Here is a 25,205-nt window from a genome sequence, read left to right on the forward strand (position 1 = left end):
TCACCAATATCCTCCCCCAACCCAATCTATGCCCTTTAGTTCTCCACTAGCTGGGAGCACAGAACGACCAAAGGGTAAGTCATAAACCCTCATTACAACCTAGCAAACTTGGTTTGATAAGTCACAGTTGACTCCACGTTTAAGCTTCTGCATACAAGGCGAAGATGCCCAGAAGAAAACACTGTTGGAGAGAAATTCTTGTGGCCCTTGTATAAACATTGTGGTTTGGTCAAGTGGCGCTGTCCTGTAGAGGACTGAGCCCATGATAGGTCCTCTGGTCTCTGGATTATGTAGTCCACAACAACAACAACTTGCATTTGTGTAGCAAAACGTCCCGAAGTGCTTCATAGAAGTGTTATCAAACAAAATTTGAGACTGAGCCACATAAGGAGATATTGGGACAGATGACGAGGTTGGTTTTAAGGAGCATCTTAAAGGAGGAGAGAGAGGTAGAGAGACGGAGAGCTTTAGGGAGGGAATTCTTGAGCTTCGCGCCGAGGCAGCTGCAGGGATGGCCGCCAATGGGGGAGTGATGGAAATTGGTGATGTGCAAGAGGCCAGAATTGGAGGAGTGCAGATATCTCGGAAGGCTGCAGGTAATTACAGAGAAGGGTACGGCCATGGAGAGATGTGAAAACAAGGTTGCCAAACCGGGAGCCAATGTAGGTCAGTGAGAAGAGTGAGTGTTCGGTGAATGGGATTTGGTGTGAGTCAGAATACGGTCAGCAGAGTTTTGGATGAGCTCAAGTTTATGGAGAGTGGAAGATGAGAAAAAAGATTGGGGGGGGGGGGGGGGGCGCAAAATTCGGATCCTCGGCGCCCGTCATTTTGGCCACTACGAGCACCGCTTGGGTCGAAAAATGGCGTCCAATGCAAGTGTACACACCTATGCTAAGAATTGCGTCAGACGCCATGTTGGTGAGGGCATTAGCACGCGCGCAGTGAACATCTGCTGGATGTATGCAGAGTAAGTAGATCATGCTATCACCAGCAGTGACATTTTGGAGTACAACACTCCAGCTAACTCGCTTAATCTCGCACAGCTGAACACACGATCAGCAGCAGAAGGGACCCCCCCAACACCACCCGCGCTATTTACAGGGATCACCACCTACCTACAAGTCAGTTGCTGATTGATTTCCACTGGCTGGTGCCGCGATTCTACACGTCTTTGGTGCTTTCTATAGTTGTTTCACTGTGTACAGGGGAGTGGTGTGGCTGGTGCTGAAGGACTTTTTCCTGACTGCTGCACAATCACTTGCTCCCAGACATGGGTGTACTAACAGGCATTTCCCTCGGAATAGAGCACGGCAGGGAGAATGAGCGGAGGCCATGCAGAGCAGGACAAGCTGCTGGAAGGCGGCGGAGAAGGACGCTCAGCAGGAGGCCATATCTTCCAGGGTGCTCAGGGAGCAATTTTCCGACCTGAACCTCAGCGAGGAACAATGTGGGAAGGCGTCTGCAATTCAGTAAGGAGGTCCTCGCTGAAATCTGCCACCGCTGCAGCCACAACTGCAACCTCGGAGCAGGGCATGGACTGCATTGCCAGCGGCTGCGAAGGTAACCGTGGCCATGAACCTTTATGCGCCCTGGCTCCTTCCAAGCTGGAGCGGCAAACATCTCGCAGCTTGCCATCCATTGCAGCGTCAGGGAGACCACGGAGGCTCTGTATTCCAAGAGAGCTGACTACATTTCATTCTCTCTGGGCAGAGCTGGCACATGGCTTCGCGAGGATTACTAGCTTCCCCACGGTGCGGGCTGCCATTGACTGCAGGCGACGGCTTCGAAGGGAGCGACTCAATTTGACGTCACCCAAATCCAAGCTGGTGACCGCAGTGCGGGCAGGTACAGCAGGAGCGGGGAGGTCGGGGCGAAGGAGCGGCAGAGTTCATACAGGGATGTGACCGGAGCCCAGGGGAGGCGTGAGTTTGGGGCCCAGATGAGGCGAGGGCCCAGGGACAGCACGGGCCCAGCCCACACTGCAATATGTGTGCGCACTAGGCCCGTGCAGCAGAGCAGGTCTCCGGTCGCCTTGGATAACCCTTGCCACTGGACCAAGACCTAACTCGGTCAAGCCCGTGTGGTGGCTGGTGTGCAACGGCCACCACAGGTTAAAAAAATATACGCATAAGCATCTTCCACCCTCCACGATGTAGTTCGGGATCTGGAATATTAGGTCCTTCATTGAAACACCTGTGAACTCATCCCTTTTCGGTGTGGAAGCAAGTCATCCTCGTTTCGAGGGACTGCCAATGATGATGATGATGACGCATGTTGCTTTGCAGGCACCCCATGTCAACTCTGCCAATACACTGGAACTGAACGGGATTCCACCCCCTCAACATCCAGCTGGTGTGTGACCATAGGCAGCGCATCACACAGGTCACTGCCCGGTATCCTGGCAGCAGTCATGATGCCTTCATTCTGCGACAGTCCACTGTGCCAGCTGCGTTTCAGCCACCACGAAAACCAAGAGATTGGCGACAAGGGCGATCCGCTGGCCACATGGTTCATGACTGCAGCGCGCAACCACGCACACGTGGGCAGCAACCGTACAATGAGAGCCACGCTGCCACAGAAAATATCATAGAGCACACCATGGGGCATGCTGAAACAACACTCCCACTGGCTGGACCACTCTGGAGGAACCCTGCAGTGCTCGGCAGAACGGGTGTCGAGATTCGTGATAGTCTGCTGCATATCCTCACCATCATATACCGGCTGAGTAGTACGAGGAGGAGGAAGGAGGCAACCGAGACAGCTCCTTTCTGCTGTCTGTCAAGAACTCATCCGAGTGCGATATCAGTCCCCGCAATCCCAATTCCCCAACAGTCCCACACCTTACCTTCTCTCGGTCACAGACCATCACAGCATTCACTTGGCTACAATATGAACATTCCAAACCACATTAATAAATGAAATCATGCCACATTGCATACAAAAGCCGACTAATCACCCTTGTACATTCCCTTAGTGCCTGTCTTTGCCTGTCCTACTGCTCCGATGCAGTGCTACCCCCAGTGGCTGCAGCATGGCTGGTGAAATGCTGCTGCCAAGGGCCTTGTAACACGACCTCGACCAGCTTCAGAACAGTAAGGAAGTTTCCTGTTAAGTCTGGCTTGATCCTAGCTAGCCGGGGGGGGGTAGTTGGTTAGTCGGAGTCGGATTTCCACAGCTGTTATCAGGCCGCAGGATTAACAGGTGTTTTACCACAGTGGATACAATTGGTCAAGCGGAGAAGCACTTTAAGGTACTGTGTTTGGGTAGAAAATGACAATCCTTGATTTGACAACCAGATGTTACAATACGGCCATCAGTGGGGAAGGAGAGGTCCAGGGGAAAGAGGTGGAGGCCCGATAGCCAGGTCCAGCCGCCCAGTCGCTGCAGGAGATCCAGCCAGGAGGCCCAAGTCGCATTGAATCGCCGCAGGAGGACCAGCCGGCAGGTCCGGGTCGCATTGAATCGCCGCAGGAGGTCCAGCCGAGAGACGCCGATGTGCAGTGTAGCCTGAGGTAGGCCTGAACTTTTGGGATTCGCGGGGTTGGGGTTAGGATGGGGATTTAATTCTTTAAACCCCTTGGGGAGGTTTAGACAGTGGCCGGGGGGGGGGGGTGGGGGGTGGTGTGTGGGGGTTGAGGGCCGAGGAACTGTTTAGTAGGGGAGCCCCTTAGGGAGCTGCTACTGCTATGCTCCACGACGACATGCAAACCGTGATCCTTACCAACGGATCCATCACAGACCCAATTCATGTCCGGACCGGGGTCAAGCAGGGCTATGTCATCGCCCCAACCCTCTTCTCAATCTTCCTCGCTGCCATGCTCCACCTCAACAAACTCCCCGCTGGAGTGGAACTAAACTACAGAACCAGTGAGAAGCTGTTCAACCTTCGCCGTCTCCAGGCCAGATCCAAGACCGTCCCAACCTCTGTCGTCGCGCTACAGTACGTGGACGATGCCTGCGTCTGTGCACACAGAGGCTAAACTCCAGGTCATTGTCGACGTATTTACCGAGGCATATGAAAGCATGGGCCTTACACTAAACATAAGTAAGACAAAGGACCTCCACCAGCCTGTCCTCGCCGCACAGCACTGCCCCCCAGACATCAAGATCCACAGCATGGCCCTGGACAATGTGGACCACTTCCCCTATCTCGGGAGCCTCCCATCAAAAAGAGCAGGCATTGACGACGAGATCCAACACCGCCTCCAGTGCGCCAATGCAGCCTTCGGCCACCTGAGGAAAAGAGTGTTTGAAGACCAGGCCCTCAAAACTGTCACCAAGCTCACGGTCTACAGGGCTGTAGTAATACCCGCCCTCCTGTATGGCTCAGAGACATGGACCATGTACAGTAGTCACCTCAAGTCGCTGGAGAAATACCACCAACGCTGTCTCCGCAAGATCCTGCAAATCCCCTGGGAGGACAGACGCACCAACATTAGCGTCCTCGTCCTGGCCAACATCCCCAGCATCGAAGCACTGACTACACTTGATCAGCTCCGCTGGGCGGGCCACATAGTTCGCCTGCCAGACACGATACTCCCAAAGCAAGCGCTCTACTCGGAACTCGTCCAAGGCAAACGAGCCAAAGGCGGGCAGAGGAAACATTACAAGGACACCCTCAAAGCCTCCCTGATAAAGTACGACATCCCCATCGACACCTGGGAGTCCCTGGCCATAGACCGCCCTAAGTGGAGGAAGTGCATTCAGGAGGGCGCTGAGCTCCTCGAGTATCATCGCCGAGAGCATGCAGAAATCAAGCGCAGGCAACGGGAGGAGCGTGCGGCAAACCAGGCTCCCTGCCCACCCTTTCCCTCAACGACTATCTGTCCCACCTGTGACAGAAACTGTGGTTCTCGTATTGGACAGCCACTTAAGAACTCATGCTAAGAGTGGAAGCAAGTCTTCCTCGATTTCGAAGGACTGCCTATGATGATGATGTTATAATACGCCTCGCAGTAAAAATACCCTATAGAATCATAGAATGGTTACAGCACGGAAGATGGCCATTCGGCCCATTGAGTCTGTGCTGACTCTCTGCAAGAGCACCTCAGCTAGTCCCACTCCCCTGCCCTTTCCCCGTAGCCCTGCAAAAGAATTTTCTTTCAGGTACTTATCCAACTCTCTTTTGAAAGCCGTGATTGAATCTGTCTCCACCACCCTTCCAGGCAGTGATTCCAGATCCTAACCACTCGCTGCATAAAACGTTCTTCTTACATGGCCTTTGGTTCTTTTGCCATTCACCTTAAATCTGTGTCCTCTGGTTCTCGACCCTTCTGCCAATGGGAACAGTTTCTCTCTATCTACTCTGTCCAGACCCCTCATGACTTTGAACACCTCTATCAAATCTCCTCTCAATCTTCCCTGCTCCAAGGAGAACAACCCCAGCTTCTCCAGTCTATTCACGTAACTGAAGTCCCTCATCCCTGGAATCATTCTTGTAAATCTTCTCTAAGGTCTTCACATCCTTCCTAAAGTTCAGTGCCCAAAATTCGACACAATACTCCAGTTGAGACCGAATCAGTGTTTTATACAGGTTCAATATAATATACACGCTTTTGTACTCTACGCCTCTATTCTTGAAGCCCAGGGTCCCGTAAGCTTTTTTAACTGCTTTCTCAACCAGCCCTGCCACCTTCAATGATTTGTGCACATACACTTCTTGGTCTCTTTGCTCTTGAACCCCCTTTAGGATTGTACCCATTAGTTTATATTGCCTCTCCTCATTCTTTCTACCAAAATGTATCACTTCGCACTTTTCTGCGTTAAATTTCATCTGCCACGTGTTTACCCATTCCACCAGCCTGTCTATGTCCTCTTAAAGTCTATCACTATCCTGCTCACTGTTCATTATGCTTCCAAGTTTTGTGCTATCTGCAAATTTTGAAATTGTGTCCTGTGCGCCCACGTCCAAATCATTAATATATATCAAGAAAAGCAGTGATCCTCGAACCGACCCCTGGGGAACACCACTGTATACCTTCCTCCAGTCCAAAAAACAACCGTTCACCACTACTCTCTGTTTCCTGTCACTGAGCCAATTCCGTATCCTTGCTGCCACTGTCCCTTTTATTTCATGGGCTTCAACTTTGCTGGCAAGTCTATTATGTGGCACTTTATCAAATGCCTTTTGGAAATCCATGTAGACTACATCAACCGCATTACTCTCATCGACCCTCTCTGTTACCTTATCAAAAAACTCGATCAAGTTAGTTAAACACGATTTGCCTTTAACAAATCCTTACAGGCTTTCCTTAATTAATCCAAATTTGTCCAAGTGACTGTTAATTTTGTTCCTGATTATTGTTTCTAAAAGCTTCCCCACTACTGATATTAAACTGACTGGCCTGTAGTTGCTGTGTTTAACTTTGTACCCTTTTTGAACAAGAATGTAACATTTACAATTCTCCAGTCCTCTGGCACCATCTCCGTTTCTAAGCAGGATTGGAAGATTATGGCCAGTACCTCCGCAATTTCTTCCTTCACTTCCCTCAGCGTCCTAGGATGCATCCCATCCGGTCCTGGTGACTTATCTACTTTTTAAAAAAAAGTACAACCAGCCTTTCTAGTAGATCTCATCTTTAACAATTTTTATTCTATCCAGTATCTCCTCTACTTCCTCCTTCACTATAACTATGGCAGCATCTTCTTCCTTGGTGAAGACAGATGCAAAGTACTCATTTAGTACCTCAGCCATACCCTCTGCTTTCATGCATTGGTCTCCTTTTTAGTCCTTAATCAGCTCTACCCCACCTTTTACTACCCATTTACTATTTATATGGCTATAGAAGATTTTTATGTTAGCTGTCATTCTATTCTCATACCCTCTCTTTGCCCCTCTTATTTTCGTTTTCGCTTCCCCTCTGAACTTTCTATATTTAGCCTGATTCTCAGGTATGTTCTCAACTTGACATCCATTACACACCCCCTTTTTCTGCTTCATCTTACTCTCTATCTCTTTCATCACCCAGGGAGCTCTGACTTTCGTTGCCCAACCTTTTCCCCTAGTGGGAATGTACCTCGACTATAACCAAACTATTTTCTCTTTAAAGGAAGCCCATTGTTCCACTACAGTTTTGTCTGTCAATCTTTGATTCCAATTTATCCGGGCCAGATCCGCTTTCATCCCACTGAAATTTGCCTTCTTCCAATTAGGTATTTTTACTCCGGATTGCTCCCTCTCCTTTTTCATAGCGAATCTAAACCTGATACTATGATCACTGTTCCCTAAATGTTCCCCTACTGACACTTGTTCCACTTGACCTACCCTCTTGCATTAAAACTTAGGTCTGGTGTACTGTGAAATTATGTTATCATAATGAAACACCGTAGGAAACAGAATTAGTCTGGTGTATTTGTTAATCATTCACGGAATTTGCTAATCTGCCACACATCACGCTTTACAATTTTGCCCTGATCCTTTACTGCGTTGAAGAAATACTACAGTCACTTACCCAAATTTTCTCCACCCCAGACATCCATCATCATGTCATATTTTCCAAGCTCTTCAAAGTAAGCTTTATCCATCACAAAGAGACCCCCAGCTATCATGGGCGTTCTAAGAAGAGTACAATGCATTATATGTTTACATTATACATTACATACATACACATACAACACAATATATTATACACTTTCAAGAGGGAGTTGGTTATATACTTGAAAAGGTAAAAAATTGCAGGGCTATGGGGAAAGAAACATAGAAATATAGCAAATAGGTGCAGGAGAAGACCCTTCGAGCCTGCACCACCATTCAATATGATCATGGCTGATCATGCAACTTCAGTACCCCATTCCTGTTTCTCTCCATACCCCTTGATCCCTTTAGCCGTAAGAGCCACATCTAACTCCCTTCTGAATATATCTAACGAACTGGCCTCAACATCTTTCTGTGGTAGAGAATTCCACAGGTTCACAATTCTCTGAGTGAAGAAGTTTCTCCTCATCTCGGTCCTAAATGGCTTACCAGAGCAGGGGGGAGTGGGACTAATGGCTCTTTCAAAGATCCAGCACAGGCACGATGGGCTGAATGGCCTCCTTCTTTGCTCTGTGATTCTATAAGTTAGAATCTTGCCTCTCACTCCCCAGAAAATATTTTTCTGTAATGAATAATACAAAGGTTTTACCACTGCCTACTAACGGTGCGGAAAGCTGCAGTCTTTATAAAAGAATGACACCAATAACAGAGCCAATGTCGCAACGGTGTGCTTCTGTCATAGTTAAGTGTCCTACCAGTTTCTCCCCAGCCATAAGTAGCAAAGATAAAGATAATCAACTTTCATATATTGCCCAGCAGCACATTTCCAATGATGGGATGGATCAGCTTGGGTAAACAGATCAGTGTTTCGCTCAGCCCACTGCACTGTCTACTGGGTTGCTCAGTGAAAATTCCTTTGGACCAAGAATCAGGGCCATTAGTTGCGTGTTTCTGTACTAACGTATCTCCCCTAACAGAATCACCATCGCACCAGGTCTGGGCTCAGAAACTAGGGCAAGCACACGTGTAGAAATTAATATCAGTATTGTTACTGTCAAATGCTTAATGCGTTTGTTTCAAAACCCCTTCACTACTGTAACAGAGCCGTTTACACAAGTGTGTTCAGCTTTTCTATGATAACATTACCATAGTAATTTCTACCCTATAATGTATTCTCCAGGCCTCAATGTTGAACTCTAGCCAAATAGCTGAAACAAGAGAGCTCTACAGAGGGTTGATGGAGGCATTCTGGTCTCAAGGGGTCCCTTGCAGTGAATTGTATGTACACTGACCCCAATTAGGAGGCAGGGAGCCAGGATATACCTCTATCATGGATGAGATGAATGTTCATGTTACAGAGAATGTGGCGATAGGCTTCTGACTGGGTCAGTCGGCAGCCCCTAGAACACATGTGGGTGACAAGAGAAATCGAGAGGTTGGGTCTTGAGAAGAAAAGCCTGAACAGGGGCCCTGGGAGGGAAGGTCTAAGAGCCAAGTGGGAGGGAGCATTGGCTTGCAGTACGGGACATGGGGCACAGCACGGGGCTAGAAGGGAGAATTTAAAATGTAGAACATCAGAAAGAGGGGACACTTAAGAGCACCATTAACTAGGTTGATTCCGGAGATGAGGGCGTTGACTTATGAGGAAAACTTGGAGGTTGGGCCTCTACTCATTGAAATTCAGAAGAATGAAGTGATCTTATCGAAACGTGTAAGATTATGAGGGGGCTTGACAAGATGGATGCAGAGAGGATGTTTCCACTGATGGGGAGACTAGAACTAGGGGACATAATCTTAGAATAAGGGGCCGTCCATTTAAAACTGAGACGAGGAGGAATTTCTTCTCTCAGAGGGTTGTAAATCTGTGGAATTCGCTGCCCAGAGAGCTGTGGAAGTTGAATAAATTGAAGACAGAAGTAAACAGTTTCTTAACCGATAAGGGAATAAGGGGTTATGGGGAGCGGGCGGGGAAGTGGATGATCGGATCAGCCATGATCGTATTAAATGGCGGAGTAGGCTCCAGGGGCTGTATGGGTTACTCCTGTTCCTATTTCTTATGATCTTATGAAATGATTCTCGCACAAGCTTTCTAACTGCCTGAACATATTAAATAAACCTCTTACAAATACCTTGACTGACCTGAAATAGCGAAGAGGAATTGGGTTCAGAAGGTGAAGCATGGTTGGTGGGTGAAAGCGGGCGATGACTGCGGAGCTGCAAGGAGGTTTCCTGTTTCTCAGAAGCTGGGCAGTGCGTGTTGAGGAGCACCCACACTGGCTCAGGGACTGGGGCCAAGGTGGCACTACAGTTGGTGAGATGGATGCAGTGTGGGGTGGGGGGGGGGGGAAGAGTTGGGGCAGGCAGCAAGAAACAAAATAAGAAGACAAAAACATGTAACACGAATTAGGCACCGATCAGGTGGGGCGTCAGGGAAAGAAATAATGGAACAGCTGTTAAACTCAACATGCTGCATTTTGTGTTTACATGGTGTTGTGGAGTGGCCTGTCTGCCCTCTCACGTGGACGTAAAAGATGGCACTATTTTGAAGAAGAGCAGGTGAGTTTTCCCCAGTGTCCTGGCCAATATTTATCCCTCAATCAACATAACAAAACAGATTATCTGGTCATTGTCACATTGTTTTTTGTGAGAGCTTGCTGTGTGCAAACTGGCTGCCGTGTTTCCCACATTACAACAGTGACTACACTTCAAAATGCACTTCATTGGTTGCAAAGCACTTTGGGGCAGCCTGAGGTCGTGAAAGAACTTTAAGTTCTTTCTTTTTATTTCACCTTCTCCAGAGCAGTGGAACCGGAGGACACAGCTTGCGTTTAAAGTTCTTTTCTTTGACTCCTGTTCCATAAGGGGTCAACAACCAGGGGGCATAGATTTAAAATAATTGGTAGGAGGTTTAGAGGGGATATGAGAGGAAATTTCTACACCCAGAGGGTGGGGAGGGAGGGGTCTGGAACTCACTGCCTGAAAGGGTGGTAGAGGCAGAAACCCTCACCACATTTAAAAAGTACTTGGATGTGCACTTGTAGTGCTGTAACCTACAGGGCTACGGACCCAGAGCTGGAAAGTGGGATTAGACTGAGTAGCTCTTTGTCGGCCGGCGCTGACACAAAGAGCCGAAATGGCTTCCTTCCATGCTGTAAACTTCTATGATTCTACGATCTTCTGCTGGTGGGAAAGTCTCTCTGAATTAGTGGCTTGTTTTGTTTTTGGAAAAAGAAATATTGGAAGAAATTTGCATGAGCCAACAAGCTACAAGAAGTTTCCCAATAATACATTTGCGTATAATTAAGCACAACAAGGAAATATGATGAGTCACTATTACATGTATATTTATTCAATTATTAAACCCCATGCCATACATACCTAATAGGGCCAATGGGATTGCCCAGACGTGCCCGTCTCTGTTCTGGAGTCATGTAATCCCATTTAAAGACCAGATTCCAGTCAAATCCTGCCAAGTAAATGAGTCAGACAAATAATAAAGCTACACTGAAAGATCATAAGTAAACCATTTTCTTCTTAAAAAAATAAACATTTCAGTGGAAACTGAAAATTCTATATTTCTAAACCACCGTTTGAGACTCTATCTCTGAGGCAATTTAGCTATTTTTATTCAAAACGTAGTTAGGCCAGACATACATTTTCTCTCTCTTTCTGACGAAAGGTCATCGACCTGAAACATTAACGGTTTCTCTCGCCACAAATGCTGCCTGATCCGCTGAGTATTTCCGCCATTTTCTGTTTTTATTTCAGATTTCCAGCATCCACGATATTTTACTTTTAATTAAATTTCTCTTCTCTCACTTCAAATTATTCAGAAGAAGTCTTTCATTTATTCATGTCGTTTTGCGCACATTTATTATCGTCATCAAGTGCTTAGAGAGTTCTTCCTGTTTAATGCTGTTTTGCAGAAAGTTAGACAAGGTTCCCCTTCAATCTACTGAACAGAATGCACCAACATGAGTGGTTGGAGCTCCAATAACTGTCCCTGGTGTTGTGTCTCGGACTGTTCATGGTCGCTCCTTCATTGACTGGAACTCATCCAAAACTCTGCTGTCGGTTCAGCAACGCCTCCATTTTAAAATTCTCATCCTTGTTTACAAATCCCTCCAGCCCGACAACCCTCCCTATCTCTGTAACCTCCTCCAGCCCTACAACCCTCCCTATCTCTGTAACCTCCTCCAGCCCTACAACCCTCCCTATCTCTGTAACCTCCTCCAGCCTTACAACCCTCCCTATCTCTGTAACCTCCTCCAGCCCTACAACCCTCCCTATCTCTGTAACCTCCTCCAGCCTTACAACCCTCCCTATCTCTGTAACCTCCTCCAGCCATACACCCCTCCCTATCGCTGTAACTTCCTCCAGCCCTACAACCCACCCTATCTCTGTAACCTCCTCCAGCCCTACAACCCTCCCTATCTCTGTAACCTCCTCCAGCCCTACACCCCTCCCTATCTCTGTAACTTCCTCCAGCAAGACAACCCTCCCTATCTCTGTAACCTCCTCCAGCCCTACACCCCTCCCTATCTCTGTAACTTCCTCCAGCCCTACAACCCACCCTATCTCTGTAACCTCCTCCAGCCCTACAACCCTCCCTATCTCTGCAACCTCCTCCAGCCTTACAACACTCCCTATCTCTAACCTCCTCCAGCTCTACACCCCTCCCTATCTCTGTAACCTCCTCCAGCCCTACAACCCTCCCTATCTCTGTAACCTCCTCCAGCCTTACAATCCTCCCCATCTCTGTAACCTCCTCCAGCCCTACAACCCTCCCTATCTCTGTAACCTCCTCCAGCCTTACAACCCTCCCTATCTCTAACCTCCTCCAGCTCTACACCCCTCCCTATCTCTGTAACCTCCTCCAGCCCTACACCCCTCCCTATCTCTGTAACCTCCTCCAGCCCTACACCCCTCCCTATCTCTGTAACCTCCTCCAGCCCTACAACCCTCCCTATCTCTGTAACCTCCTCCAGCCCTACACCCCTCCCTATCTCTGTAATCTCCTCCACCCCACAACCTTCCGAGATGTCTGCGCTTCTCCAATTCTGGCCTTTTGCGCTTTCCCCAATTTAAAATCGCTCCACGACTTCAGCTGCCTGGGCCCTAAGCTTTGGCATTCCCTCCCTAAACCTCTCCACCTCCCTCTCCTCCTTTAAGACGCTCCTTGAAAACCTGCCTCTTTGACCAAGCTTTTGGTCACCTGTCCTAATATCGCTTTATGTGGCTTGGTGTCAATTTTTGGCACCTTCGGACATTTTACTATGTTTAAGGTACTAAATAAATACAAGTTGCTGTACAGAAAGCATACACACTGTTGTGTGCATTAATTAATGTAACACTCAAACTGGAGGGTATGAATGGGCTAACACAGGGTTTGGACAAGGGTGCAATAAGTGAAATCTTCACATTTGTATTGGATACCAAAATAAAATCAGGACAAATAATAAACAATGCAATTAAACTTAAAAATATCCAGATCTCGTAGGTAACTGGCGCAGTGGAACAGTGGGACAGTACGCTGATCAGGATCAATATAAATAAAAGATATTCGGCAATAAGGGATTCTGGAGATACTTCTTTACCCAGAGAGTTGGAAGAATGTGGAGTAATTGAGCTGAATAGCATAGATACATTTCAGGGGAAGCTCGATAAGAACATGCGGGAGAAAGGAATAGAAGGATATGCTGATGGGGTGAGATGAAGAGGGGTGGGAGGAGGCTGGTGTTGAACATAAACACCGGCACGGAGCAGTTGGGTTGAATGGCCTGTTTCTGTGCTGGAAACTCGATGTATCCTATGAACACATCACCACAGTGTTCAGCTGCAGTAGAATAGGCAAGTATTTAATTGGCTGTAAAGCGCTTTGTGGCATCCTGAGGTTGTGAAAGGCGCTATATAAATACAAGTTCTTCATTTCTTTCAATTAAGGGCCTAGGAGGCTCAGAGATAGGATGTGCTATGACACTGCAAAAAATGATAAAGGGAAATCATCTCAGGTTGATTGAGAAAGTGCGTGATGGGAGAATTAGGAAGCAGCACTATAAAATATGAAAAGACAGTCTTAAGTTAGATGAAATTCTTTTCGCAGAGAGTCACTGATCTGGGGAATAGATTGCCAAAACGTTCAGTTATAAGAATCTCTGCAGTGCATCAAAAAGAGGGAGTTGGACGAACTCCAGAGAGTGGAGAACGTCTCGTGTTACAGATGGTGAAGTGAGGGGTAGCTGAGATTACCAATCAGCTACTATAGTCTCCTGGAGCTTGCTTGGTTGCCAATTTTTTTCCTAAATTGGCCTCTCGCTCCAAGGTCTGAGAGATGGAGTCATGCTGCATACGACAATGATCCCCGTAATTTTTAGGGTGCACGGCCTCGTCAAGGGGCTGTGTGGCTCATTCACAGTTTCGCACATGTGAAATTTAACACGGAAAAAGCATGGAGCTGCTCGGCCGCGCAGCTTAGAGGGAATGTTGGTGTGTGTGGGCTGTACCATGTTTGGATGGGACAGGTTGGTGGCCCAGATGGTCTTTTCTTGTTCTATTTTTGTAGTTTCTAATCCTTGATTTAACAGCTACTTTCTAACTGGTCATCACCCTCACATAGGGCTCAATTTTCCCCAAAGCCTTTTTTTTGGTGTACTTGAAGAGCTACGCCCGATTTTTTTGGGCCCAAGTACGGCCAAAAAAAAATTCTAAGTTTCCCCGTTGGATTTGTTCATTTTGGCGCGGCCTGACCCGTTTTGGGGGTGGAGCCTTGATCTGCGCCAAAAAGACGAGGCTGCCATGGTAACCAGGGACACAATGCGAGCTGAGGCTGCAAAGTGAAGCATACAGCCAGCTCCCAATACATTCAAAGAATTGAAAAACACTTACCTCCAACCCTGCCCGAAGGGCTCACCGGTCCAGTCCCAGTCCGTCTCTCTCTTTCTTTCTCTCTCTCTCCCTACACCCCTCTCTCTCTACCCTCCTTCCTCTCTCTCTCTCTCTCCCTCCCCCTCTCTCCCTCCCCCTCTCTCTCTCTCTCTCCCCTCTCCCTCTACACCCCTCTCTCTCTACCCTCCTTCCTCTCTCTCTCTCTCCCTCTCTCTCTCTACCCTCCTCCCTCTCTCCCCCCCCTCTCCCTCTCTTTCTCTACCCTCCACCCTCTCCCCCCCTCTCCCTCTCTACACCCCCCTTTCCCTCTCTCTACCCTCCTCCTTCTCTCTCTCTCGCTCTCTTCCCCCCCCCTCTCTCTCTCCCCCTCTCCCTACACCCCCTCTCTCTCTACCTTCCTTCCTCTCTCTCTCTCTCCCCCCCCCTCTCTCTCTCTCCCTCCCTCTCTCCCTCTCCCTCTCTCTCTCTACACCCCTCTCTCTCTACCCTCCTCCCTCTCTTCCCCCCTCTCCCTCTCTTTCTCTACCCTCCTCCCTCTCTCCCCTCTCCCTCTCCACACCCCCCTTTCCCTCTCTCTACCCCCCCCCTTTCCCTCTCTCTACCCTCCTCCTTCTCTCTCTCTCCCTCTCTCTACCCTCCTCCTTCTCTCTCTCTCTCTCTCTCTCTACCCTCTCTCTCTCTCTCTCTATCGCTCTCTCCCCTCCGCTCTCTCCCTTCACCCCCCCCTCTCTCTCTTTCCCCCCCCCACTCACTCTCTCTCTCTCCCCCCCCCCCCACTCTCTCTCCCCCCCCCTCCCACTCTCTCTCCCCCCCCCCCACTCACTCTCTCTCTCTCCCCCCCCCTCCCACTCTCTCTCCCCCCCCCCTCCCACTCTCTCTCCCCCCCCCCCCTCCCACTCACTCTCCCACCCCTCTCTCTCTCTCTCTCTCTCTCTCTCCCCCCACCCCCCCCTTCTCTCTCTCCGAGTTGATCTGGGGACCGAGAATGGGACCGGACAGCCTTCGGGCAGTGTTGGAGGTAAGTTGCTACTATGTGTTTTTCAATTCTTTTAGTGTGTCCGGGCACTGCTGCACCGATTTCCTTGCCTGCACCGATTTCCTTAACTCTAGGGAAGGTTTTTCAGCAGAGGCCACATACACTGGCCTATGCACAACTAGAGTAACTCTCAGCTGGCCAAACTTCCCTAATTGGTGTAGGTGGCTGGGCACGCCCCCTTTGGCTTAAAAAAAAACTGACCTAAAAAAATCGTAACTAACTGACTTGCAAATTGATTGGGGAAACTGTGGTTTTTCAACTTAGGCCAAAAAGAGCAGCATGCTCCAAAAAACATGCAAATCACTGGGGAAAATTGAGCCCATAATAACTACTTTCTCCTTAAAATATCAGCCCTTCATATTTCCCTACCCTCACCGTCCCCGTTTTTCATTTAATTATTCTAGAGTAGTGTTGTCCAAAATGCCACATGTGGCTGACTGGGAATCCAGATGTGGCTAGTTGCATTTCTGGTTCGTAAATAAAAATAAGTAATAGACACCGTCAGCGTGCGTGTGATCTCAATGCTCAAATTCACACGCTGTGAGCGAGTCAACTTTAAACTTTTTGTACGTTTGTTGGTACAGGTAAAATGGAACGAGGAAAAGCAGAGTGTTTGTGTGTTTTTTGATAGTTGAGTGTTTGCTTGGTTAATGAATGGAGGTTAAGTAAATATACACGTGAAGAACATTTACCTGTATTGTGCGAGGGAATTTTCCACTAAAATTAGTCCATGTGGAAAAAACAGACCTGTCCCACCAGTTTTATGTCAACTTTCGAGTAGGTACTTTACAGTCTTTAAGACTCAACATTGAGATCAACAATTTCAGATCATAACCTCTGCTCCCATTTTTCCAGACAGCAGGTGAGGGTAATGGTTCCGCTGTAACTATTTACATCTCCTCTAGACCCATCTTTTGTTTCTTTACATGTACCCTTACCTTGCACTTGCACCATCGTCCCTTCTGTCATTAAATTACTCCTGCCCTCCACCCTATCACAGACCTTTATTCCGTCAACCCCTCATTCCTCTTTTCCCTGGCGCTGTACTTGCTTATAAATTGTTAAAACTCTCATTTTTTTTTCCAGTTCTGACAAAAGGTCACCGACCTGAAAGGTTAACTCTGTTTCTCTCTCCACAGATGCTGCCTGACCTGCTGAGTGTTTCCAACATTTTCCATTTTCACGTTAAATACACAAGATACAGGTGCAGCATCAAGAATCCGTAACCCTCGGGACAGAGGCCGTTCTGGATTCCGGACTTTCGATCATCTTTCTGAGGTTCGGGTATTTCCGGATTCCGGAACGTCGGAGGGGGGGGGGGGGGAGGGGGCCCCTGCCGAGGAGCTGTTCGGGTCGTCCGGACCCCGCCAAAGAGAAACTGTTCGGGCCAGCGGGCCATGCTGCAGAACTGTTCGGGCGGGTCGGCGCGGAGGCCGCAAGGTAAGGGCAGCGGTGGGACCCCGAGGTCGATATCCGGAACATTTTACAGAGTCCGGGAGACCCTGCCACCGATCGGTCCAGTGTCCGGATTCCGGAACTTCGGATTTTCCACGCTTCACCTGAACTGCTGTTTAAATGGCAAGTGGGAATGAAGAGGTTCTTTGCTTGGTGTATGACTCGCGCTCAGGATTTTTAAACATTGTACGTACCGCCTTTTAGGTCAGCAGATGCCCCCACGTACTGGAAGTTGTCCATGTTGATTACATCAATGATTGGAGAAACCACTCGGGACTTGTCCTGTAAAGAGAAAACAAAAATGCAAAAAAAATACAAAGGACAGGGGCGATGCAGACATTGCAATCAGGGAGGAGGAGTGTAAAATATTAGGCGAAATAAACATAGTGAGAGAGGAAGTATTAAGGGGTTTAGTAGCTTTGAAAGTGGATAAATCCTTATGCCAGACTGTTAAGAGAAACAAAAGAGGAAATAGCAGAGGCTCTGACCATCATTTTCAAGTCCTCTCTGGCTATAAGTACGGTGCCAGAGGACTGGAGGTCTGCTAACGTTGTATCTTTGTATAAAAAGGGAGAAAGGGATAGACCGAGTAATTACAGGCCAGTCAACCTAACCTCGGTGATGGGAAAATTATTGGAGAAAATTCTACGGGACAGGATAAATCTTCATTTGGAAAGACACAGATTAAACAAGGAGTCACCGTGGATTTGTTAAGGGAAGGTCATGTCTGACTAACTTTTTGAGGAGGTAACCAAGAGGGTTGATGTGGGTAGTCCTTTTGATGTTGTATATATGGATTTTAGCGAGGCTTTTGATAAGGTCCCACATGGCAGACTGGTCACAAAAGTAAAAGCCCATGGGATCCAGGGCAAAATGACAAGTTGGATCCAAAATTGGCTCAGAGGCAGGAAGCAGAGGGTAATGGTTGATGGGTGTTTTTGTGACTGGAAGGATGTTTCCAGTGGGGTCCTGCAGGGCTCAGTACTGGGTCCCTTGCTTTTTTGTGGTATATATCAATGATCTAGACTTGAATGTAGGGGGTTGATTAAGAAGTTTGCAGATGATACTAAAATTGGCCGTGTGGTTGATAATGAAGAAAGCTGCGGACTGCAGGAAGATATCAATCAACTGGTCAGGTGGGCAGAACAGTGGCAAATGGAATTCAATCCAGAGAAGTGTGAGGCAATACATTTGGGGAAGGCTAACAAAGCAAGGGAATATACATTAAATGGTAGAACACAAGAAGCAAAGGGACCTTGGAGTGCATGTCCACAGATCTCCGAAGGTAGAGGCCAAGTAGATAAGCTGGTTAAGGCGGCATACGGAATACGTGCCTTTAGTAGCCGAGGCATAGAATCAAGAGTAGGGAGGTTATGCTTGAACTGTATAAAACACTAGTCAGGCCACAGCTAGAGTTGTCTTCTTCTTAAGCAGTCCCCCGGAGTCGAGGATGACTTGCTGCCACACTAATACGAGTTCTAAGGTGACTGATGAGAACAATGCGTATTTACAGTCTCTGTCACAGGTGGGGCAGACGGTGGTTGGAGGGACGGGTGGGTGAGGTGCTTGGGTTGTCATTTGCTCCTTCCGCTGTTTGTACTTGGCTTCTGCATGCTCCCGACGAAGAGACTCGAGGTGTTCAGCACCTTCCCGGATGCTTCTCCTCCACTTTGAGCAGTCTTGGGCCAGGGATTCCCAAGAGTAGGTGGGGATGTTACATTTTTTCCAAGGAGGATTTGACGGTGTCCTTAAAGTGCTTTCTCTGCCCTCCTGGGACTTGCTTGCCGTGACGTAGCTCGGACTAGAGTGCTTGTTTCGGGAATGTAGTATCGGGCATGTGGATAATGTGGCCCGCCCATCGGAGCTGATCGAGTGTGGTCAATGCCTCGATGCTGGGGATGTTGACATTAGTGTGCCTATCCTGCCAATGAATTTCTAGGATTTTGCGGAGGCAGGGTTGGTGGTACTTCTCCAGTGCTTTGAGGAGTCTACTGTACATAGTCCATGTCTCTGAAGCATATAGAAGCAAATCCGGAGCTTGCTGCCGGATTTGAGATCCTGGTCTTCGAACACTCTGTTCCTCAGGCGGCTGAAGGCTGCACTGGCACACTGAAGGCGGTGTTGGACTTAATCATTGGTGTCTGTCCTTGCTGATAGTAGGCTCCCGAGGTATGGAAAGTGGTCCACACTGTCCAAGGTCTCGACATGGATCTTGATAATCAGGAAGCAGTAATGTGTGGCGGGGGCAGGTTGGTAGAGGACCTTTGTCTTACGGATGTTTAATGCAAGGCCCAGACTCTCGTATGCTTCAACGATGGTCTGGAGTTCGGACCCCATAGCTAGAGTACTGCGTGCAGTTCTGGTCACCACATTACAGGAAAGATGTGATTGCACAGAGGAGATTAACGAGGATGTTGCCTGGACTGGAGAATTTTAGCTATGAGGAAAAATTGGATAGGCTGGATTTGTTTTCTTTGGAACAGAGGAGGCTGAGGTGAGACCTTATTGAGTTGTATAAAATTATGAGGGGCCTAGATAGAGTGGATATTTCTCTTAGCAGAGGGGTCAACAACTAGGGGACATAGATTTAAACTATTTGATAGAAGGTTTAGAGGTGATTTGAGGAGAAATATTTTCACCCAGAGGGTGGTGGGGGTCTGGAACTCAATGCCTGAAACGATGGTACAGGCAGAAACCCTCATCACTTTTTAAAAAGTACTTGGATATGCACTTGAAGTGCCATAACTTACAGGGTTACGGACCAAGAGCTGGAAAGTGGGATTAGGCTGGATAGTTCTGTCGGCTGGCACGGACACGATGAGCCGAAATGGCCTCCTTCTGTGCTGTAAATTTCTATGATTCTATGAGGACCCCAGGGGTGCGGACTACCCCACCGACTTTGTGGGGATCCCCACCCGAAGCACCAGTCTACACCTCCTCCACTCCCAGATACTCTGGTGCAGAGATTGAAGATTACAGTTTGAAATGAAATAAAAAGGTTACTTGGTCACCAAAGCTGCTTCTTCCACAAATCAGCTACAATTTTTCCTTTCGCAGACTCCACCCAAGTTATTTATTCTCTTGAGAAAACCTACAGATTCCCCCCCCCCCCCGCCAGCTCGCCAAAGGTTGGCCAGGGCAATGCCAATTCTCAACTTGGCCAACTGCTTTCCACAGATGACGTTTGCCGTAGTTCCAGCACCACCGGAACCAACATGTGTCATGGAGCATTTGCTAATCTCCATCTGCGTTTTTGCCCATGACCTTCAAATCCTATCAAATCCGATTATTTACCCAGCTTTTTAAAGAGATGCAAAATCAACAAGAGCACGAGTTATTATTGCTGGCAGTTTGTTCCATTATTGTGCACGTGTGTGTGAAAAAGAGAGCGCGAGAGAACGAAAGAGTGCCAGGGCGAGAGAACAAAAGAAAGCAAGCAAGAAAGAGCACGAGATGGTGAGAGTGCAAAAGAGGACGAGTGAGAGAGCGAGTGGGAGAGCAAAAGAACGCGAGAAAGAGCGAGAGCGAGATGCTCGAGGAAAAAGCATGAGAGAGACAAACAGACCGGCAGAAATCTGAAAGGAAGGAGATTTCTAATCGGCTTGGCATCAGTTAGTGCTGTCCTTGTGGCCTCTGAGCTCACACAGGCTAAAATAAACCCGCATTACACACAGCATTAGGAAATGTCTGTCATATATTTTTTATGACTACAAACAATAAAAATTGGTTTCTGTTGGCTCTATCTCCGATAGCATTCTTTTGATTTTATGGCAGAAGGCAACTAATACATGATCCTATTCAAATATCGACAGTTTCTATGAGAGATGAGCAGTCTATGTGACAGCAGCTGGGCGGTTTTATAGAAAGCCATACTTTGCTTTAAGCAGATAACTGAATTAATGATCCTGGCAGAACAATGGATATTTTATTTGTAGACTTAAAACATACATTACATTACGTTGAGTCTGCAGCACAGAAACAGGCCATTAGACCCAACTCCTCCGTGCCGGTGTTTATGTTCCACACGAGCCTTCTCCCACCCCTCTTCATCTCACCCCATCAACATATCCTTCTATTCCTTTCTCCCTCATTTACCGAGCTAGCTTCCCCTTAAATGCATCTATGCTATTTGTCTGCACCACTCCATGTGGTAGCAAGTTAATCCAGGCAGACACTCCAGTGCAGTACTGAGGGAATGTTGCTCTGTCGGAGTTGCCGCCTGCCAGTTGAGACGTTAAACTGAGGCCTCGTTTGCTCCCTCAGGCGGACGCAAAAGATCCCATGGCTCGATTTCGAAGAAGAGCAGAGGAGTTATCCCCGATGTCCTGGGCCAATATTTATCCCTCAACCAACATCAGTAAAACTGATTATCTGGTCATTATCACACTGCTGTTTGTGGGAGCCGTGTGTGCAAATTGGCTGCCGCGTTTCCTACATTACAAAAGTACTTCAAAAGCTATGAAGCGCTTTGGGACATTGTGAGGTCATGAAAGGCGCTTATATAAATGCAAGTTCTTTGTTCTTTAATACACTAAAGGTGCTATATAAATGCAAGTTGTGTAGGAAGCAGTGTTTTGATTAAAAAGAGTTCTTTACTTTGACCACATGCATTACCTTTAAATCAGTCTATCTTCAGATAGTTAAAAATCAACCGGTATTATTGCCCAGTTGTTCTTGACCTGGCTCATCTGCATTGCTTGACAGCTGGTAACGTACAACAAGAATTGCACCATTTCCCCTTCCTATTATTTGACTGTATTCTGCCTTTACGCAACCCCCTTGAGTTAACGGAGACCACACACACATTCACACACAAGCAGTAGGCATATGGCCCCTCGAGCCTGCTCCGCCATTCAATACGATCATGGCTGATCATCAACTCAACTCCACTTTCCTGCCACAAGAACATAACAAACTTATTTTCTCTCCCAAACATATTTGCTTACCTCAACGACCCTCTCCAGGAGGGGTTCCAGCCAGTGCTCATTGCATTCGCAATGGCTGTCAAGAAATGTAAGTATGCCTGCTTGTGCTGCATCAGCTCCCCTGACACGCGAACGCATTAGCCCTGGGCAGGTAAGGAAAGAAAAGATCGTTGGTCGGTCTCTTTTGAAGAAAAACTCAGAAGCAGAAACACCGAAATAGAACGATCTTTACCCCGACTCACCTTCACGTCTGTTGTTTCGAAGAATTCGCACCTTCTCAATCTTTGACAGCAAAGTGCCGTCTTCAGCTGAAAGAGGAAATACAGATTTTATTCTACAATAAAACTTATTTAGGAGAGTGCCTGAGCTGTGAAAAGGTAAAGAAATTCTTACTTACAGTTGTCACTGTAATCATCGACTAAAATGATTTCTTTGATAAGATGCGGTGGACTTTTTCTAAGCACGCTGTGTAAAATAAAAGAGATCAGTAACATGAGAATTATCCAAAAATAAATGTAAAAAATGTTTTATATAATTACCATTTTCAGCAGACATTATTTCTGCTGTAGTGAAGTGTGGAACTTGTGGAAAACCCTGCTCTATCTTGTTGCCTTTGATTAACACGATTCTATTTTTAATGCAGAATTAATTCAAACACTTGGCTTGTTAAAGCAGTTGACAGAGTAGAAAGTGCAGGGGGAATACTTTGGTGTAAAGTGCTTTCTGACACGTTGAATATTTTAAGAAAAAGAATGCATAGGAACAGAGGAACAGGATGAGGCCATTCAGCCCCTAGAGACTGCTCTGCCATTCAGTTAGATCCTGGCTGATCTATATCTCAACTCCATTTACCCATCTTGGTTCCCTAACCACAAAAGTGTGCAAAGATAAAGCCAGCAACTATAAGCCAGTCAGTTTAACCACAGTGGTGGGGAAGCTTTTAGAAACAATAATCAGGGATAAATTTAACAGTCACTTGGACAAGTGTGGATTAATAAAGGAAAGCCAGCATGGATTTGTTAAAGGAGTGGTGTGGATAGAGTAGATAGAGAGAAACTGTTCCCAGTAGCAGAAGATTCAAGAATATAGAACAACATAAGAATATAAGAATTTGGAGCAGGAGGAGGCAATTTGACCCCTCGAGCCTCCTCCGCCATTTAATAAGATCATGGCTGATCTGATCTTGGGCTCAGCTCCACTTCCCTGCCCGCTCCCCATAACCCTTTATTCCCTTATTGCTCAAAGATCCGTCTATCCCCACCTTATATATGTTCAATGACCCAGCCTCCACAGCTCTCTGGGGCAGAGAATTCCACAAATTTACAACCCTCAGAGAAGAAATTCCTCCTCATCCCAGTTCTAAATGGATGACCCCTTATTCTTAAACTATGTCCCCTAGTTCTGGATTCCCCCACGAGTGGAAACATCCTCTCTGCATCCACCTTGTCGAGCCCCAACAGTATCTTATGTTTCAATAAGATTATCTCTCATTCTTCTAAACTCCAATGAGTATAAGCCCAACCTGCTCAATCTTTCTTCATAAGTCAATCTCCTCATCTCCAGAATGAACCTAGTGAACCTTCTCTGAACTGCCTCCAATGCAAGTATATCCTTCCTTAAATAAGGAGACCAAAACTGTACGCAGTACTCCAGGTGTGGCCTCACCAATACCCTGTACAGTTGTAGCAGGACTTCTCTGCTTTTATACTCCATCCCCCTTGCAATAAAGGCCAACATTCCATTTGCCTTCCTGATTACTTGCTGTACCTGCACAAGAACCCCCAGGTCCCTCTGTACTGCATCATTTTGTAGTTTCTCTCCATTTAAATAATAATTTGCTTTTTTATTTTTCCTGCCAAAGTGGATAACCTCACACTTTCCCATATCTGCCAAATGTTTGCCCACTCACTGAGCCTGTCTTTATCCCTTTGCACGTTTTTGGTGTCCTGCTCACAACTTGCTCTCCCACTCATCTTTGTATCATCAGCAAACTTGGCTACAATACACTCAGTCCCTTCATCCAAGTCATTATTATAGATTGTAAATAGTTGAGGCCTCAGCACTGATTCCCGCAGCACCCCACTGGCTTGCCAACCAGAAAATGAACCAGTTATCCCGACTCTCTGTTTTCTGTTAGTTAGCCAATCCTCTATCCATTCTACTCCCAACCCCGTGAACTTTTATCTTGTGCAGTAACCTTTTATGTGGCACCTTATCGAATGCCTTCTGGAAATCCAAATACAACACATCCACTGGTTCCCCTTATCCACCCTGCTTGTAACATCCTCAAAGAACTTCAGCAAATTTGACACACATGATTTCCCTTTCATAAAACCATGCTGACTCTGCTTGACTGTATTATGCTTTTCCAAATTTCCAACTGCTGCCTCCTTAATAATGGATTCCAATATTTTACCAATGACAGATGTTAGGCTAACTGGTCTATAGTTTCCTGCTTTCTGTCTGCCTACTTTTTTTTTAAAATAGGGGTGTTACATTTGCGATTTTCCAATCCTCTGGGACCTCCCCAGAATCCAGGGAATTTTGGTAGATTACAACCAATGCATCCACTATCTCTGCAGCCACTTCTTTTAAAACCCTAGGATGCAGGCCATCAGGTCCAGGGGACTTGTCCACCTTTATTCCCATTATTTTACCGAGTACTTTTTCTTTAGTGATAGTGATTATTTTAAGTTCCTTCCTCCCCATAGCCCCTTGATTATCTATTATTGGGATACCGTGAAAACCGATACAAAATATTTGTTCAAAGTCTCCGCCAATTCCCTGTTCCCCATTATTAATTCCTCAGTCTCATCCTCTAAGCGACCAATGTTTACTTTAGCTACTCTCTTCCTTTTTATATACCTGTAGGAGCTCTTATTATCCGTTTTTATATCTCGTGCTAGTTTACTCACATACTCTTATCTTCCCTCTCTTTATAATTTTTTTAGTCATCCTTTGCTGATTATTAAATATTTCCCAACCCTCTGGCCTCCCACTAATCTTGGGATCAAGAACCAGAGGACACAGATTTAATGCGATTGGCAAAAGAACCAAAGGCGACACAAGAAAAAACTTTTTTAACACAGTGAGTGGTTAGAATCTGGAATGCACTGCTTGATAGGGTGGTGGAGACAGATTCAATCACAGCTTACAAAAGGGTGTTGGAGACATACCTGAAAGAAATTTCTTTGCACATTTTCCTCATATCGCTTCTGGTGCTTTTGCGTTAAATCTGTGCCCTCTGGTTATTGACCCTAATGCCATTGGAAACAGTTGCTCTTTATTTACTCTATCTCTACCTTTCAAGGTCACCCCTTAGCCTTCTACACTCGAGACACTACAAGCCTAGTCTATACAACCTGACCTCATAATTTAACCCTTTTAGCCCTGGTATCATTCTGGTGACTCTGTGCTGTGACCCCCTCCA

At 47.0% G+C, this 25,205-nt stretch overlaps 1 protein-coding gene across 1 annotated transcript in view; it reads right to left on the bottom strand.

The window, feature by feature from the left end:
* galnt2 (UDP-N-acetyl-alpha-D-galactosamine:polypeptide N-acetylgalactosaminyltransferase 2) overlaps positions 1 to 25,205 on the bottom strand; it is a 113,293-nt gene that overhangs the window by 36,661 nt on the left and 51,427 nt on the right. The window contains exons 5-10 of the mRNA XM_070884823.1: positions 22,173 to 22,240; positions 22,018 to 22,083; positions 21,797 to 21,918; positions 17,045 to 17,132; positions 10,853 to 10,940; positions 7,452 to 7,555 (exon numbers count right to left, since the gene is read on the bottom strand). Of these exons, the coding sequence (XP_070740924.1) occupies positions 7,452 to 7,555; positions 10,853 to 10,940; positions 17,045 to 17,132; positions 21,797 to 21,918; positions 22,018 to 22,083; positions 22,173 to 22,240 (536 nt within the window). The remainder of the gene's footprint in view (positions 1 to 7,451; positions 7,556 to 10,852; positions 10,941 to 17,044; positions 17,133 to 21,796; positions 21,919 to 22,017; positions 22,084 to 22,172; positions 22,241 to 25,205) is intronic.

This window comes from Pristiophorus japonicus, chromosome 7 (genome assembly GCF_044704955.1).
Source record: "Pristiophorus japonicus isolate sPriJap1 chromosome 7, sPriJap1.hap1, whole genome shotgun sequence".
NCBI lineage: Eukaryota > Metazoa > Chordata > Chondrichthyes > Pristiophoridae > Pristiophorus > Pristiophorus japonicus.